The sequence below is a fragment of the Trachinotus anak genome, unplaced genomic scaffold, assembly GCF_046630095.1.
Source record: "Trachinotus anak isolate AG129_WGS33_773 ecotype Australia unplaced genomic scaffold, CSIRO_AGI_Tana_v1 ptg000005l, whole genome shotgun sequence".
Taxonomy (NCBI): domain Eukaryota; kingdom Metazoa; phylum Chordata; class Actinopteri; order Carangiformes; family Carangidae; genus Trachinotus; species Trachinotus anak.
Window position 1 is genome coordinate 11,996,217 of NW_027273856.1, and position 19,141 is coordinate 12,015,357.

The following is a 19,141-nucleotide window of genomic DNA, read 5'->3' on the forward strand; positions in this document are numbered from 1 at the left end:
AAGTCGGGAGAATGGTTCAAGTTTGATCAAAAGTTGGCTCACTACCCCGCTGATATGAAGGCCGGGTTTTATCATTTGTACTGTTACAGCGACGTAGTACAACCGCAAATAGTCGGTGACGCTTATGCCCCCCTCTTGAGAAAGATCAGTGTTAAGGGCACGTTCGGGGAGGTCATCACACAGCATTTCAACCCGGCTTATTATTTACCGGTAGCCAAGCAACACATTGAAAACATTAAGATTGAGATAAAAACGGATCAAAACAAACCGGTAGATTTTACCTACGGGAAGTGTATTGTGACGCTTCACTTTAGACCAATAAAATTTTGAAAACCTGGGATATATATATATATATAAACCATCTGGTTTTCCCACATCATTCAGTATCGTCTAACCCTGCGACGGTGACTCACCTCTGACGGGTGCGACGGACATCAGATACGTTACACAACGGTCAAAATGGCACGAGTAGACTTGCGAGAGGATCCTCACAGATTTGTACATTATTATGAGAGTCAGGTGGGAGGAAATTTACCAGGATTTTATGGAGCTCCCGTCATGTACGGTCGTGGTATAGGCTCTATATTTTCAAAATTGTTTCGTTTTGTATCCCCCCTGGTGAAGAAAGGCTTTGCAATAGCTAAACCTCATCTCAAAACAGCCGCTAGCAACATTGCTTCGGACGTGTTCGGCCGTGTGGGAAAATTTGTCAGCGGCGACCAGAAACAAGAGGGGTCGGGGGGAATTATGGTCTTAGCGCGTAGACAGAGGAGACGACCTCCGGGACAACGCCTCTCAACAACCCCAAAAAACGCTCTGCTAGTAAAAAGAGGAAATCAGTCGCGAGAAGCAGGCAGGCAGGCAAAGAAGAAGTCTCCCCAGAGCTCTGACATATTTGAATTCTGATTTTTTTAAAGAGAATTAAAAAATCATGGCTCTGTTACACCAGAAATCCCCAGAGTGCACCCTCGCTGAGTTGGATTTATTTACAGCGCCTATGACACAGCTTTCCATCGAAGATAAAACATACACCGAAATTTCCCCCGTGTCGGCTATCACAGACGGCGGTCCTATAGAATTTTTTATCCCCGGAGACAGTGAAAAGTATCTGGATCTGAACGATATTTTGCTGCATCTCCGTGTGAAAATCACCAACGCGGACAATACAGACTTGGCCAATGATGCGGCGGTGGGCCTTATCAATTACCCTCTGAATACAATCTTCAATCAATGCGACGTTATTTTGGGGGATAGATTGATTTCACAATCGAGCGCTACACATCCGTACCGTGTCATGATTGAGACCCTACTCAACTTTTCAGGAGATGCGCTCGCCAGTCAGTTCTCAGCCGGTCTTTTTTACAAAGATACCCCCGGGGCCATGGACTCTAGAGTGACCGTCAACGGTCCCAATAGAGGGTTAAACACGAGAGCCGCTTTCACAACAAATTCACGAGAACTACACCTGTTTGTTGCTCTCCACGGGGATGTATTTTTTTGTGAGAGACTCTTGCTGAACTCTGTTGACCTGAGAATTAAACTAACCCGTGCCAGCGACGCTTTCTGTCTAATGGGAGCCCGTGACTCCACGTTTCGTCTGAAAATACTGGGGGCATCTCTATTTGCCAAAAAAGTGTCTGTGTCCCCAGCCGTGCGATTGGGTCACGCAGCAGCCTTAATGAAAGGTAACGCGCTCTACCCCATCTCACGCGTCAATGTGAAGACATACTCTATCCCAGAAAACTCTAGAATATGCAGCCAGGAGAATCTTTTTCTGGGGGCTATCCCTAAATATATAGTTTTGGGTATGGTGCACCACGAAGCTTTCACCGGGAGAAGAGACCTGTCACCCTTCAATTTTATTCACAACGATGTAGAATATCTGGCTCTCTGTCAGGATGGTAAACAGATTCCCGCTAAGGCTTTTCAACCTCAGTTTAACAACGGACAGTCCATTAGAGAGTTTTACAACATGTTCCTGGCTACGGGGAGACATCTTAAGGATTTACCCCTGAGTATCAACCGAGAGGAATTTAACAACGGATACTCTCTGTTTGTGTTTAATCTCAACCCGGCTGACGACAACGATGCCTTATCTCCCGTCTCCAGCGGTAATTTAAGACTAGAGATGAGATTCAGACCACCCTTAGCGCAAACCACCACTCTTATCGTCTATGCCTGTTTTGATTCAATTCTGGAGATCGACTCAAAAAGACAGGTGCTTGTGGATTATTACTAATTTGAAGGGAAAAAAAAAAAAAGGATAATCTTCAGATAGAGAGTATTTTGAATCGTTTGCTGGGAGATGTATTTTGCGGTGTGTGGGCCTGTGACCTATTACCCTCGCTGAACCCATCCTTTAGGACACCGGCCTACTTCATAGTCAACACAGACCCTGCTCACATGCCTGGGGAACACTGGTTAGCTTTAACACTAGAAAAGGGAGGCGAAGCCACCTTTTTTGACTCTTATGGATTTCCGCCAGACTTTGATCACTACCCCTCGAGCATCTTACAGTTTTTGGAAAACCGTTCTAAAAACATCAAGTACCACAACCGTCAACTGCAACACCCCCTGTCAACCGTCTGCGGGCAACACTGCATCTATTATCTCTGTCAACGGGCCTGCGGATTATCTTACCACCAAGTACTGTCTTTGTACAGCGACGATGTGATAAAAAATGACCGTATGGTGTACGACTTTGTGAGAAAACACCGTCTCAAAAATAAAATCAACGTCGTCCCAAAACAGAGGAACTGCTCTCTACAGAGGTTTAAAGACTGTTGCGGATAAATGTTATCTTATATAAAACTTTTTATGGTTTGAACCGATACTTAATTGTAATTCATTGCTGATTGAAAAAAAAAAAGACTGTACGCAAAAAATATGCTCAATAAAACACTTTATTAATGAATGACAAAGTTGTGTGTTACATTTATTTATTTATGGTGAAATACCGATCCAACTCGGTGACAGATTCATTTGTTTCTTCATCTTTCCACTTCTTGTGCGAGGTGCTTCTTTTCCAAACATGACAATTTGGTCGTGGACCGTACCCGTCTTGAGGGAGCGGTACTGGTCACGAGCTTCTGGGTTTTTCACAGCGGAAGAAGGGATGTTCAAATCAGCCAGGGTATTCAAAAATTTTGACCAACCCGTCGGTGGCGCGGTTCGGGATGAGTGTGACATGTGTTTCAATAAATCAGTCATATGAGACCCCTTCACAACTTGACCCTTATAAACAAATTCCCCCTTTGCATTCCAACCTTTATCGCTCTCGGATATTTTTTTTAAGATGTATTCGGTGTTGTTGTGATCTCGTGGAGGGAAGCTTTTTAAAACTTCAGCGATCACACGGTCAGCATCATCCGACGCCTGAGATGATACCCGAGCGCTTTGTTGATTTGAGAATTCCGTCTCCTCGTCATGCTCATCAGGGTGTTCCCTCTGAAGAGTTAGGGTTACACGCCGCTGGTCTCTCTGACCCTGCTTCATCAAAGTTAAATATCTTTGCAGTAAAGTGTTGTACTTTTTAATTTTTTCATCGGGAGTCAACCCCGGCTCATCTAATACGGCTCTCATTCTGACATCCAAATCATCCTCTGCGGTTTCTCTGATGGTGGCTGGCGGTTGAGTCATACGGTTTAGCTGATGGGGTGAGACGAGAAACATTTTCTGCGCCTTCCTCAAAGACATCTTCTCACGTATTATCTTCTAGCGAGTCCCCCGATAAGATCCCCGATCATAGGTACGACGGCGGCTAGCAGGGGTAAAAGAAATCCGCCCGACTGGTTCTTTAAAACCTGATGTTTGCGTTTTAAAGTTGTTTTCTTGTCCGCCAACAGTCTGATAATTTCTTTCTGCTTCTTCAGTTTTTTGAATTGAGAAGGTGATAAAGGGATGTTTCCCTTCAAAAGGTTTAAAGCAATCTCACACAATGCTTTGATAAAGTCTGGAGAGCTGTGAATAAGAATATCTTTACGTTTCTTGGGTGTGGCGTGGTATAAAGCCGAAAGTAAAGGAGCATTTCTTTTTAAACGTACCGACATGATGACGATGATCTAGGTCATTTATTTTGGTACATAGACGGTCGGCCGCTGGTGAGGAAGTACACCGCTCCTCAATCTGTATCGTTCTGGACAGACAGGTGTAAGGTCTACTATTAAATACCCATGAGGGTCTCTGGTGGCGTCTTCAAAGCTCTCTAAAAAAAATGCCTTTTGAGACGGAAAGATTTGATGGGCTAATATATTTATTTGTAGTTTGTCTCGAGGATTTTTAAACAGCACCAAATAATTGCTGTTCAAACTAATGGTGCGGCTGTGTTTACCCTGATGAAACACATTTTGAGTCAACATCATGACGCCCATGTTTTTGTGATGCCGATACTGAGTAAAGATTTTAACTACATCGGGATGGTCGGAGGCTTGGAAAATAACATCGTCCAAAATGATCAAATGTTTTTGACCAGGAGGAAACAGGTTTTCATCGTCAAAAGAATCTGGCAATCCTTCAACAAATTTAATCTTTTTATTCAACCTTTGCAACTCGCTGTACATAGGTTGAAAGGAAGTATAAATCCACACAATATTTTCAGGTACAATATTCATGACATGTTCACAGTTTTCAAGTACATTTTTTACAAAATAGGTTTTCCCACACCCGCTAGGTCCTACAATCAAACATGAGAAAGGAAATATAAACCTAGGTTCAAAATCAACTTCCTCCATTACATTCTGGTGTGACATTTTTAAAACAAAATGAAACAAAACAACACAAAATCAAACTCAATATATCCAAAAGGCAAAGTTGTATGAAACAAAACAACACAAAATCAAACTCAATATATCCAAAAGGCAAAGTTGTATGAAACAAAACAACACAAAATCAAACTCAATATATCCAAAAGGCAAAGTTGTATGAAACAAAACAACACAAAATCAAACTCACTCAATATCCAAAGGGCAAAGTTGTGCCGTCGGCAAAGAGACGTCTTTTGTCATACACCACTTTAAACTTTTTCTGAAATGATGTGTTTTTCAAGACGAAGCTCTTTTTATCGCGACTAATGTTGCGCTGTGGGATCTCAATCACACTCTCACCAGAATCACGCAGGTAACCCTCCACCAGATCTCTGACGCTGTCAAAGTTTACCATCTCACAGCATTCCCGAGTCTGAGTGATGCCTTTGACGCGCATCGCTACTTTTTTTTTGTTTTTTGTTTGGTATGCATAGCTCTTTGGACCCGCGGCTACAAATTCTTGAATGCTATCCCCGTCCAGTTCATCTGTCAAGTCCCCTAGATAATTACCCATCTCTAAAGGCGTCTCACCCTTCTTTACCACATAGATTAAACTATCGGTGTTGATGTAAAGAACCCTCTCTTTCAACTTTTCTAAATAACTGTACAGTTTTAGACGTGCGTGTGCTGTGGTGAATGCCGCAACAAATATATTGTTCTGTTTACCCGGGGGTTGAATGCATCGGTCGCTGTATCTCCACCTAATTAAAGCTCTCTCGTTGTCTAGAACGTTGAAGTATTCAACCTTGTGTGTGCCCGAAAAAAGGTAGGAGAAAAACTCTTCAGATTCTGAGACGATGTTGGTATGGAGTAGGTTGTCTTCCCCCAAAGACTGTTGAGACACAATTTAGCCACTTGTCTCTTGACAGGATTCGCTTCAATTTTGTCCGCGTCTAACAGAATGCCCTGATTTGTATGATAGTCCCTGATGTATTTTTCTCTGGTTTCCCGATCCGTCGCATCAGGCGGGTACCCCGATGCTTCCTGTTTACCTTTGAGAAAACTGTGGATGTAGTCGACAAACACTGAGTCGCTACTTTTGTCAAAGTGCCACACTTCTGTGATTTTTGCCACTCTGTACCCTAGCTCGAGGGCTTTGTTAAACTCGAGCGTGACCCACACACCTGTCAACGCTCTGGCTTCATCACCGTGTCTACAGAGACCCTCTTGGTTGTTGGTTTCAGCACAGGTACGACACAGCGGGAAGATTAATTTACCGGATGAGCATTTGTACGGTAAAACAGGGAAAAAGAGACCACGTGGTGGATATACAGTGGCTCTGATTAACCCGAAGTAGTTACGAGGATCCCCAAAATCTTTGCGAATGATGGTAGGATGCCCTAGGGGAAACTTTTGCGTGCTCATGACATACGGGTACAATGAGCAAATGTCAACATAATGCACAGTTTCATCAGACCCCGCCGTATGCCTCAGCTTTAAAGCGCTCGTTCTGCCTCCATACAGCGCTTGTCGTGGTATGAGAGGTTCTGGGAAGTTGAAATGCTGGAGAAAGTTTACTACATGACTCGATTTTTTCATTTCATTCCACATGTGTTCTCTCACCACAATGACGCGGAGGTTGTGTTCAGACTGTAACATCTGCACTCTCTCCTCACTTTTTGCATGCAGTTCCCCAAAGGTCAAACCCCTCATCGGACAAGTATTTGTAGGATTAAAACAATCAGGACAACCGTGATAAAAACATCCGTGAAACTCCCACGCATATTTTACACCGTCAATCTCTGCGTAACCGTCTACAAAATAGCGACCAATCTGTTTTTCACCCATGTTGAGAGCATGCTGGATAAAGATTTTTTCCTTGTGCATCACCCACTCTAACCATCTGATGGATTCGTTTGAGAATCTTTTACACCGCTGGGCGTAGTTGTCAGGGCATGGTATGGCGAGGGTTTTAGGTTGCAAGTAATTGGTGAGAAACACCTTCATGCAGGCTGATGCTATGGTAATAGTGTGGAAAGGGTCCACACCTGTCTCACTGAGATACTGCTCCCTGAATTTAACACACCCTGTGTTGAGAATATCAACGTCATTCTTACAGTAATGCAAAGCTTCCTTCCTAAAGTCAAAGACTTCCTGACTGGCTTTACTGTAGCAGCTGTAAAACTCCTCCTGCTCGTGCGTCGTCATGTGGTCTACACCGTAATCAGACGGCGGAGGATAGGGTCCTACATACCTGAGGTGCTTTTCTGAGCTGAATCTGTGCGGAAAATACCCCTTGGTCTGATCGCTGAAGCCCAAAGCCTTGGGCATGGCGTTAAGACGCATGGGCAGGAAAGAAAGGGAATCTATGAACTTGAGTTGATAATCGGGTTCCTCAAAACTGAGGATTTTACAACCTGTCATGAGAATGTTTTGTGGCGATGCTTTCTCTTTCAATATACCTTTTAAAACTAGGTAGCTGTCAAATCCGCGAGCGTTATACGCAATAAAAACATTTCCCCGGTACTGATTCCTCCTGAAATACAGGAGAAAGCGTTTAACACAGTCCAGACCGTAAAACACCTTCTCTTCACCTTTTAATGTTTTTGCATACACTAGAAAGGGGATGTGTTCGTTGTTCTCGTTGACAAATGTTTCAAAGTCATAAAAAACCAAACCGAGGTGTTTGGTCTCACTGGCAACGGGTTGAATGTAACACAGGTGATCGTCTGTTTCAGAACCAGACGGTAATGTTTCACCGCAGATTCTACATCTAGATGCGCCACAACGATGCTCGGCCTTGCCTGTGGTCATATTAACGTAGTAGCACAGATTGCATAGTTTGCATTTTTTTACTTGATCACAAAAACTAAAAGCCTGTTTGTTCATAGGACATGGCTTAGCCTCTTTGTGTCGAGCAAAACAGGAGAGTGAACGACACGTCATGTGACAATCTGAGCATTTTATGGGTTTGAGCTCTTGTGTAGAGCAGATGGGGTCGATGCAGACTTGACAGTAGCCCTTACAGATGTGCACATAGGGGTTACATAAACCCTTGTAACAATAATTACAGATAAACTTTGCGCCCATAAAGGCTTTGAGGTTTTTAATCCCGTAGTAATGATTTTGCAATAGGAATAAAAACAGAGGTTTGGAACGATCGGGGAAGTCTGTTGCAAAATGCGAGAGGGGTTCGTTATGAGATGTTCTGTAAAACACTACAATTTTGCGCTTCAAGATTTCCTCAAATTTGGCTATGTCATTGAAAGTGACGGGCGTCTGATCATTTAAACCAGCCTGACGCTGCAACTCCCTACCCAGACTATCACACTGGCTATCTGTGAAATCTGGATGGATAACATGAGACAGGCTGACGGCAAAGCAGAGCTGATCGTTCCTGTCATCTGCAAAATAGAGATGGGGTCTTTTCTTTTTGAGAATTTCACAATCTAAAGTTTTCTCCATCTTACGTTTGGCACCGCCCGTAGGGTTCCGCACTATGTGAACAATTAATTCTAGATCTTCGTCAGCGGCTATGTTATTGTTTGACTGTACTATACGATCGAGCAAACCTTCAAAAGCTGGAAGAATATTTCTGCCTCGGTCGTTGTTGGTGACTGAAACATAATCACGCACATTTTCACCTACCACCTCCAACTGAATAACATCATTGCGACTAGCTCGCGATTCTACCTCGTTGGCTAATTCCCTAATTACCCCTATCACGTTTTGATAAAATGCGGCAATATCAGGTACATTGCCGGGTCGAGGAACTGTAAATGTGTGTCTCATGACTAGAGTGTTAAACCGATCATAAGAGGCTGTTTCTGTCTCTCTTCCCCCTCTAAACCCCTCCTCCTCCTGCTCTTCAGCAGGAGTGTGTCTCTGCTCCAACCCTTCACCCCCCTGGTGAGGCTGCGGCTGTGATTGTGGCTGAGACTCACTTTGTTCATTTTGAGGTTCATTTGATGAGCTGAGAGCTGATATGTTTGTCTGATTTAGATTTTGGAGTATGCTTTCTATGTTGTGGAAGGCGTCCTCGTTGTTTTGATTTAATCTTTGGAATGTGTTTTCTAAGGTTTGGAAAGGATTTTGTGGTTCTACAGGCGAGCTATTTTGCACCTCAACATTGTCGGGTATAGGGATAAAACGTAATTGATCTACAGCTATTTGCAGGTCGAGAGGGACTTGGTGGACAGAAGAGGGTGTTGGAATATGACGCAATTGCTCTACAGCTAACTCAATTTCAAGAGGGACTTGGGGTGAGGGTGAACAAGATAAAGAGTCGGAATCAAATTCTCTATTCATCTTTTAAAATAAAAAAATGTCATACAAATATACATACGTATTAAATTACAACATTTTTTCACAAATGGCCGTGAAGGATGAAATGATAGAATGCATTACTTGGGTAACCATCTGGAGCGTTTCCAGTTGCTGGTTTCGGGCGCCTCTTTGGGTTCTTCCCGTTCCTCTTCTTCCCACTATTGGTCCTGGTGAATGATTGATAGCATCCGCAAAGAGTTTGCGGACAATCGTCGATCTGACACGTTGTATTTTACGCTGTTTGTGGGGTCTCGCCGGAGCCTTCTCAATGGCGTTTGTAGTGGTAACCCTCGCAGAAGAAGAAGAAGTGTGAGGCTTCTGTCCCCTGGGAGGACATGAAAAAACAGGTGTCACAGGTGCTGTTTGTCGTCTGATAGGAGATGGGAGGACTACCCAAGGTGGTGTCAGGGTCCTCAGGGGTGTTGAGACCATAGGCTGAGAGTCTGTTTGGGTATAACAAATTTAATGGGTTAGCATCATTAACAATAAACTTTTTACTTTTTTAAAACAAACATTTTAATTAGACACAAAGTTTTAGTTTCAGAATTTACTTTATTTAGCCTAGACTGGAAAATTGAATGAATAAAAAATCCACACCATGCAAAATGCATTTCAACCTGCTTCCAGTTAACAATGAAGCAGTCTGTGTTTACAACTGTGTATGCACAATATATATATACTCGATAAGGACCTATGAGAACACGTTACGTCATCATCGTCATCACCGTGCGACCAAACACCAGGAAGTTGTATTTTCATTTGAACGCTGAAGCGCGAAGAGTTGACTTCGTTCCACGTATAGATCACATTAAAAACAAAGGAGGTTTAAAAAATGGTCAAGATTACCTGATATCTCCTGTGCCCCGTCGGATCCTTGTGGGACCTGCTGGATCTGCTTTTTATTTTTACGCAGACGGATCGCTTTTGGTCGGCCGGTTAACCCAGGACGTACCGCCGAATCGCTCTGCTGGTTCTTCTTTTTACTTTTCCCCCGGGGTCGGACCGGCGAATCCCCCGCTAGGATCTCGTCGATATTCCCGTGGAAGACGGCCGGATTCCACACCCCAGCCGGCACCGGAGCTATCGGAGTGTTGATGCGCTCTTCACCCGCCAGAGGGGTGATGTTGGTCAGGGCAGGTGGAGGAGGAGACGCGGCCTCTGACTGGTTCAACGCCGAATCCTCAGCCGCTTGGATTTCTTGTAAAACCTCCGTGAAACTGCCGTCGAGGTCCCGTACGTCGTTCAGACCGTCGGTAAAATCTGTAAGTATATGTTTCAGCTAAACCTCAGTATGTTTTGTTGAAACTGTTATTATAACACAGAAACGGCTGCAGTGTGAGTTTTAAATTTTAAAAAGACAAACCTTACCAAAATGTGATTGTGAAAAGTTGATTCCTTCCAAATCTGCGGCTGTGACTTTAAAAGATGGATAATTCTGATTAAAAAAACACAGTCCAATTGACATTGAATAGAATACATAAAAATACGGTAAATATAGTAAATACTTACCAGAAAACTGCGGTGCTGGGTGGACATCTACGGAGACGGTATATGCTAAAATACACAGATCTTTTGTTTAATATTTTTAAATGTTATAAAAAAAAAATAAGAAGCAACGTGTGTAGAAACGCAAAGTCTTCTTACCGCGAGCCATCATGCTGAGTTTTGAGTCGTACGTCCCGGGGCCTGCTCCGTCATACAGCCGCTCAGGACGACGGTGTATTTATACCCATACTTCTTATATTGAACACAATTACTCTGTGTCTTTTGTTTAGTTTGTTGTTTAGTTTTCCCACCAGAAAATAATTGGGTTTTGTTTAAAAAAGTTTTTCAGTCAAAAAAAAGCTGGGTTCATATAGAAAGCTATCTATCACCCTAAGGTTGGATCAGGTCAAGTTTATAAGAAACAGAAAATTAGATACACATGGTTGTGAGATGACGTCTTAAAGTGTTTTTTGACCATGATCTTGAGAAACTCTTTGTATGTGAGGGTTGAATGAATTGTGGTTTTCTATAGTTTTCTATAGTTTAAAAAAAGTTTTTCAGCCAAAAAAAAAAAAAAAAAAAAGCTGGGTTCATATGGAAAGCTATCTATCATCCTGAGGTTGGATCAGGTCAAGTTTATAAGAAACAGAAAATTAGATACACATGGTTGTGAGATGACGTCTTAAAGTGTTTTTTGACCATGATCTTGAGAAACTCTTTGTATGTGAGGGTTGAATGAATTGTGGTGAGTACGGCTCTCCTCATGAAAATACACCGACTATAGTTTTCTATAGTTTTGTGACAAAAGTCTCTCTGAGTAGTTTATGCGCATGCATGGGAAAAAAGGGGGCTCAAAGATGACGACGTTTTTTAAATTAGATGTATATGCATGTGAGATGACTTCTTAAAGTGTTTTTTGACCATGATTTTGAGAAACTCTTTGTATGTGAGGGTTGAATGTATTGTGGTTTTCTATAGTTTTCTATAGTTTAAAAAAGTTTTTCAGCCAAAAAAAGCTGTCATATGGAAAGCTATCTATCACCCTAAGGTTGGATCAGGTCAAGTTTATAAGAAACAGAAAATTAGATACACATGGTTGTGAGATGAAGTCTTAAAGTGTTTTTTGACCATGATTTTGAGAAACTCTTTGTATGTGAGGGTTGAATGAATTGTGGTGAGTACGGCTCTCCTCATGAAAATACACTGACTATAGTTTTCTATAGTTTTGTGACAAAAGTCTCTCTGAGTAATTTATGCGCATGCATGGGAAAAAAGGGGGCTCAAAGATGACGACGTTTTTTAAATTAGATGTATATGCATGTGAGATGACTTCTTAAAGTGTTTTTTGACCATGATTTTGAGAAACTCTTTGTATGTGAGGGTTGAATGTATTGTGGTTTTCTATAGTTTTCTATAGTTTAAAAAAGTTTTTCAGCCAAAAAAAGCTGTCATATGGAAAGCTATCTATCACCCTAAGGTTGGATCAGGTCAAGTTTATAAGAAACAGAAAATTAGATACACATGGTTGTGAGATGACGTCTTAAAGTGTTTTTTGACCATGATTTTGAGAAACTCTTTGTATGTGAGGGTTGAATGAATTGTGGTGAGTATGGCTCTCCTCATGAAAATACACTGACTATAGTTTTCTATAGTTTTGTGACTAAAGTCTAGACTCTGAGTAATTTATGCACAAGCATGGGGGAAAAAGGGGGGCTCAAAGATGACGACGTTTTTTTAAATTAGATGTATATGCATGTGGGGGTCAAAGATCAACCCCTTTGTCTGGGAAAAAGGGGGGGGGGGGCTCAACCCTCCCCCTATGCAAATTAGGTGAAAGGTCAGAGCTGTCAAAAGTTTGATGAGAAGTGTATCTATCCTCTCTCTTATAAGAATAAAGGCAAAAATGCAGATATTATAGTTTATGTTAGCCTACATTATATAATAACCTAAATAATTAGCAAGGCAATAATCAGCAAATTGATCATGCTAATATTCCATCCATTCACTTAGATTTGGGGCTGAAGGTTAAAATAGTTATTTATTTTATGATTCATAAATATAATTGATAGCCTACATTATTAATATGACAATGTTCATTTAAAAACATCTATATAAGTAACCATATCATTCTGTCCTGTTTCATTCATAAACACAGCCCTGACAAAAGTTATGCAGAAGTTATGCGAACTCAGTAAAACTCTTTCATGATTGGAAATTCACTGAAACAAAGTTACATTAAGCTTGACAGTTAGCAAGCTACGGAGCAGGCTAGTTCAGCAGCATGAGGTACCAGGGAATCCTATAAGACCTAGAATGAAATGGAAAAAGAAAAAGAAATGGAGATGAACTCTTACTTACATTAGAGAGATTTGTCAAAATAAGCCAGAATATTTTATCTGCCGTGATGCAATAGGGCCCAGGGCACAGAACAGATTCCTTCTTCAGAAACAACCCGGACAAACTGACAAAGACATGGGCAAGACACACACAAAGCAGGCAAGGCTGATTTGAACTCAAGGATGAACTAAGTAGATTTTGGTGGCTAAAGGTCAAAAGTCAAGGTCACAGTGAATTTACAAAACATGACTTTGGCCTTGTGAAAGCAATATCTCAAGGACTCCTTAAGAAAATCCCTTGTAATTTGGTACAACTGTTCAGTTGGGCTAAACAACGAACTGATTATATTTTGGTGGTTAAAGGTCAAGGTCAGTGTGACCTCACAAAACACTTTTTAGATATTACTCAAGACTTATGACACATTTTCACACTAATGATTAATATTTTATATGACTGGATAAACAGGGAGGTAATCTCAAACTAGGCGGTTGTCCTAGTTTCCCTATACACTTGGCAAGGTACCATCACAGCTATTGCCTCAGATCATAGATTATATAATGCCAAGCCTTTAATCCCATCTGATAATGCATTAGCATATAATACACTACAAGGCTACTGAGTCAAGTTGATTGCTGTCTGTCACACTGTGGGTAATGGTAGTATGTAACTGTCTTTGCAGTGATATGTGTTTACATGTGCATAACATGCAGGTGTACAGCAGTTCAAAATACCCTGTCTTATTAAAACAGTTTTTAGTGGAGCCTGTGAGTAATTTTGTGTGCATATACATAAAGTTTTGTGTGTGTGTGTGAGTGAACAGAGGTCACTGGGAATAACATGAGCATTGTATGCGTTCTTAATTGTGTGTTACTTGATGCAATCATATCAACTCAGCGATGCAGGAAGCTTATAATTTAATGGTACATCAAATCATGCAATCAAATATTGAAACTACAAAACAAAAATAACATACTCAGCTAATTTTGTCTAAATTCTGTATTTGTGATAATGAAGCTGTTTTCTCCATTTGCTTTTGTTTTGAACTGGCATTATAATGAAATAATACATAAATAGTAGTAATATGTGGAAGCTGCTAACATGTTAAGGTGAATGTTAATATCTGCAATAGGATATTCTGCATGAGCCCATTTACTTTTGATGTTTGAAGTAAATTGCTCCTAATGCTTATCTACACTCAATAAGGAAACCTTTTAAATGCAGAGCTTTTTCTTATGAGTATTTTTGCAGTGGGGTATAGCCACTTTTATTTAATCAAATGATCTAAAGACTTGTTCTGGTTTTCTGCTTCCAAAACATTTTTTTTTGCTAGACAGATGAATTTGCAGGTGTAGTGGGTTTTTTTAATGTCCTTTTTATTTGGTTCTGTGTAGTGATGATGAATTAACGTTGGGAGAGCAATGTTATTTAACTAGGAACTAATTTAATTTGAAAAACAAAATCTTATTCTGATTTAAACACTTGAATATTTGAGGTGGGCTTTCTTTGTGACTTTGTAAAGCTCAACAGGAGAGTAGTATTCTATTTAAAATATTAGCAGCACAAGACTTTGTCAAAATCATGTATAACTCTATTCTCAGTATAGCAAATTAATCAATTTATCATCATCATTTTAGCTGTAACCTCACAGTACTCTCACAATTTCATACACCATGTTTAATCAAACTTTCCTCAGCAGTGTGTTACATCCAGCTCCAACAATTTGGTTTACTTCTGATTTCACAAAGAGGATGCCACTATGAAAAGATTTCTGCAAGTCAAATAAGGAACTACTGTGAAGACACTCTCCTCTTTCATAGTTGTACTGTAGGATTCATCAGTGCAGTCACCAATCCTATTAGTCTAAATTTTAATCTAAATGGAATCAATCTTCTCTGTACAATCTTCTCTGTACAAGACTTTGCCCATGAGATGTTAGGAACAGTGACTTCACCACCACTATAACCAGGCTAGTGTTATACTCTCTGCATCCTGGAGCATATGAGGGTGTGTTAGGGTCTGAGAGGCTCTCTATGCTGCGTGTACTCTCCAATTTGTTGTGTCCTTGGACCCACTACTCTACAAAGGCACTACTGACATTCCAAGCACTCTCAAAGTGGACGAGAAACTAGCATAGTAAGAACAACTAACATATCCAAGGTGTCTGCAGCTGTCCATGTGCATGTCTGCATGGAGTCTACATTGAGTAATGTACTCTCTTTCTTTTTACCACAGTGAGATGTGTGTAGCTCAAGTGTGGCTCTGCACCTGTTGGAACCCAGCACAAACATGCTACTAATAGCTAATGACTTTCATCAAATTACTATGACAGAATACATCTTCATTACGCCTTTTACTGCTGGTAATGTGTAATAGGTCATACCCACCTGCAAGAAGTCCTTTTTGTTCTGCTCTGTCCATCTGATGGCAGGCAGCCCAAAGTGTTTATTGTTTAACTGGAGTTTAATGGGAGCCTCAACCCTGAGACTGCAAATGTTTGTGTTGTGTTATTTCAATCAGGAGAGACTTCACTCTCAGTGAACGAATACACTTTTATTGCCAGGTACAAAACAGAGAAGTGAGATGTGAGAACCTTGATGTGAGTATTTTAAAGGGTGTGTAGTATAGAAAACCTGCCCAGGTCTACACAATAGTGGTGGTGGTGGTGGAGGTGATGGGAAGAAGAGAATTCTAAAGACCTGGATGTGATGTAGAGTGGATGAGTTTAACCTGGCTCTGGATATGAAGACTGGGGGTGAATGTGGAAAGTGGAGGAGGGTCGCAGCAGTACGCACTGAAATGACAGCTGACAGCAACCATTTGTGGTGTGGATGGACCACAAAAACTTACATGGTCCAGCTAATTGCTTATTTGACCCAGATTCTGTTCATTCCCAGGTTTTGCAATGTGCTCATACATCCTGTTTCTCCTGTCACCGGGGAATGTATCAAACTATGACTGTGCTCAAGAGGCATTTTTGGTGGTCCCCCATGGAGGTGGATACTCTGGAGTATGTTGCTGCCTGTTCTCTGTACACGAGGAAAGTTCTCTAACCTACTTGTCTGCTCTACCCTTTACCTATTCCACATTGTCCATGGTCCCATATCACCTTGGACTTTGTCACTGGTCTACTAACATCACAAGGTAACACTGCCATACTCACCATTGTTTTTTCCAAGTACACTTTGTAGCCCTTCCCAAACTACTTTCTTCTTGTGAAACAGCTGAGTGGTTAGCTAACAATTTTTTTTTAACTTCATTGGTATCTCAGATGACATTGCTTCTGACAGAGGTTCCCCGTTCATTTCCCCAAGTCTGGAAGGCCTTCTGCCAGGTGCTGGAGCCACAATCAGCCTCTACTCCAGGTTCCACCATCAGTCACATGGACAGACAGAAAGGGCTAATCAGGATTTGGAGTCGGCACTTCATTGTGTATTTTGTGTCACTTCCCCGAACCCTGAGGAGCAATTCCAGTAAACTGTCATCCTGTTATTATAATGCCTTCATTTAAACTCGAACCCTTTTTTATTTAAAAAAACAATCAACCCTACAGCTGAAATTACCTGGTTCCATGAGGATTCATCCCACTGTCCATGTGTCGTAGTTGAAACCAGTATTTTCCAGTCATCCATTCTCATTCCCTTGTATTTGTGAGTGTGTCCTGCTTGGTGTGGCAACTTTGTTTCGGTTGCCACCAATCCACATGTGGACCTGTGATCCATCAGCAAATCAGAACTCCTGTTGCAGTACTTAAACACCGACTCATCCCTCCAGCTTTCACCAGATTGTTCAGTGTACCATGCAGTACACATATCTAGGCCAATGTCTAGATAGGAGTTCCTCGTTGTTTGCCTGCTCTAATTCTAAGTTTCCCTGTGCTTCAAGTTCAGTATTCCTGTTTATGACAATACCAAAACATATTCCTGGAACTAGCTCCACACCTGGACCTCTACCACACTGGCAAACCTGCTCAGCCGTAAATCCAGATCCCGACAAGCCCTTGCCTGTCCTGCTCTTCCACCTCTGCCTGCCCCTTATCGACAAAGACTCGGGTGATAACAAACCATCTCTTAATTCTACTGGTTTCAATATGTCATTTTCCAAACCTGCCTCTGTCCCAGTCTGTGTTCTGCCATTTGGGTCCAGACAACTTAGTGAATTATAACAACGTATTAAACAGTGCAGCCACCAGTCACCTGCAGTGACAGAAGCTGTCCTGAGCATCCATCCAGATAATGAGCTAATAGGTGAGATTCCAAGCTGCATGGTGTCCTTGCACATGCCATGAAATGACCATGGCTCCACCCCTTTGTTTGACCTTGTCAGGCTTCCCTGTGTTAATCCCCCTTGCAGGTCAGAAGGGAATAATCCCATGAAAGACACTGTTTGAGGATTATATAAAGCCCCACCTTCAGCATTTTATTTTAATCCCACACTCAAAAAAAAAGGAATTCATAATGCCCCTGGTTCATAGTGATAACTTTCATCAACATGGCTACACGTGGCCACACATGCACACATGAATACTATGTTACATAGACAAATATACTGAGCTAGCCCCAAGATTAGAAATAAAAAAACAAACTCTTTAGGGTTGTATATTTACACATTTTATAACAAAGGTGTACATATGCGTTAGCATTAACTTTTATATTTTGTATTTTAACTTTTTATATTATGTTTTCATACGTCTCTTTAAGTGTATGAATGGTATTGTGTTGAACAGTACATTTGTGTCTTTAGCCCTTTTCAGACCTGGGATTTGTAACATTGCTTGTTACATTTATCATCTTAAGCCATGGTCTTAATAGTTTGAAAAACACTGTGCAGTCTCTGTTAAAGGGCCATTGTAGATAGCCTTGCAATGCTTACTTGATATGTGGCACACAACTGAACAGTGTCTCTGGTGGAAAACAGTGGTGACGAAAAAAAATCATTGACGAAGAGTATTCTGAAGTGTCTCACAGGTTGCACCAAAGTTGAATTTTAAAACGAATTTTCCCGTTGAAGACTTTATGAAGACTGTTATGAGCATGATGAACACTTGCCCTGATTCTTAATTTCTAATACATTTTCTCATCAATTTCATCATTTAGCAGTTGGAAAATAAAAGCTTGTTTTGTACAGCCCAACAAAATCAAAAACCAGTTAAAAACGACAAGATGTAAACATCTACTATCAAGTGGTTTTGGTAATCCTTTAATTAACATGAGAATAAATATTTGTCAAATAGGCCATTAGTTATTGCTGCCATGTTTATTTTGGTCACACTACAAGCAGTGGAAAAATAAATATGGGTTTACTATGTTGACATTTCCAGCAGCTGCTACATCTACCATTCACTTTTGGTAAACAACTGTTGCAGTGGCTACCACTCTTTTTGGCTTTTTAGAACATAAGACTGTGGAAATTGTAATACATTAGGTTCATTACACTGAAAGTGCTTGGCTAAGTGGAGGGAACTGGCTGCTGTATTTATTTTGGGTGACAACAATGTTGACAGTTAAAATGTGAGACTTGGTGCTAACCTGCTTTCAAACACTAACATAACAATATTCAATTCAATTTTATTTGTATAGCACCAAGTTATAACATACATTATCTGAAGGCACTTTACAGGGTGAGGTTGAGACCTTACTTTATTATGGAGAAAAACCCAACAGCTCCCACAAAGAGCAAGCACTTTAACAGGAAGAAACCTCCAACAGAACTGGGCTCAGGGCGGGCTGCCATCTGCCTTGACTGATATGGTTAAAGAGGAGATGGGGGGTGGGGGGAGGAGAGAGGGGAAAAGAGAGAGAGAGGGAGATAGAGAGACCAGGAGCAGTATATATTATAGGTAATGTTGTTATCAATAATACTAATAAATAAAAGTGGTAATAATAGTAATAATGAGTGTTGTAGTGGTAGATCTGGATCCTGCTGCTCCAGAAACAAAGACACCTGCAGAGTGAGGACAGCGAGAGAAAGAGAGACAGGGAGACAAACTATGGGAGAGACAAAATACAAAATTAATGACATAGAATAGTATAGACATAGTATATATATATATATATATATATATATATATATATATATACATATATATATATATTGGACCTGGGCCGGTGTCCTTTTGCACAATGGGCCAATACTGGTGTGGATAATTTTTTTTAAATCTGGGCCAGAACTGCGCCGGCTCCAAGCCAGATCAAGATCCTTTTTCATGGCGATCCGACCCAGGTTCGTACAGGATCCAGCGCAGACCTGTACTG

General features: G+C 41.1%; 2 protein-coding genes across 3 annotated transcripts; one reads left to right on the plus strand and one right to left on the minus strand.

Moving 5' to 3' along the window:
- The first annotated feature begins 861 nt into the window (after positions 1-861).
- On the plus strand, positions 862-4,015 carry LOC139621251 (uncharacterized protein F54H12.2-like). The gene has a single exon (XM_071477551.1). The coding sequence runs from the start codon at positions 932-934 to the stop codon at positions 2,237-2,239; it is 1,308 nt and encodes a 435-aa protein (XP_071333652.1). The 5' UTR covers positions 862-931; the 3' UTR covers positions 2,240-4,015.
- Positions 4,016-7,778: 3,763 nt separating this feature from the next.
- Positions 7,779-18,930, minus strand: LOC139621622 (uncharacterized). 2 transcript variants are annotated; one of them, XM_071478328.1, is made up of 5 exons: positions 10,713-18,930; positions 10,578-10,622; positions 10,437-10,484; positions 9,915-10,328; positions 7,779-9,511 (listed from the first exon to the last, which is right to left on the minus strand). In XM_071478328.1, exons 1-5 carry the CDS (start codon positions 10,723-10,725, stop codon positions 9,096-9,098), a joined length of 936 nt encoding a protein of 311 aa, XP_071334429.1. In that variant the 5' UTR covers positions 10,726-18,930; the 3' UTR covers positions 7,779-9,095. The 2 variants fall into 2 exon arrangements, with proteins under 2 accessions (XP_071334429.1, XP_071334428.1); XM_071478327.1 differs by having other exon boundaries at positions 10,437-10,622.
- Between the last annotated feature and the right edge of the window lie 211 nt (positions 18,931-19,141).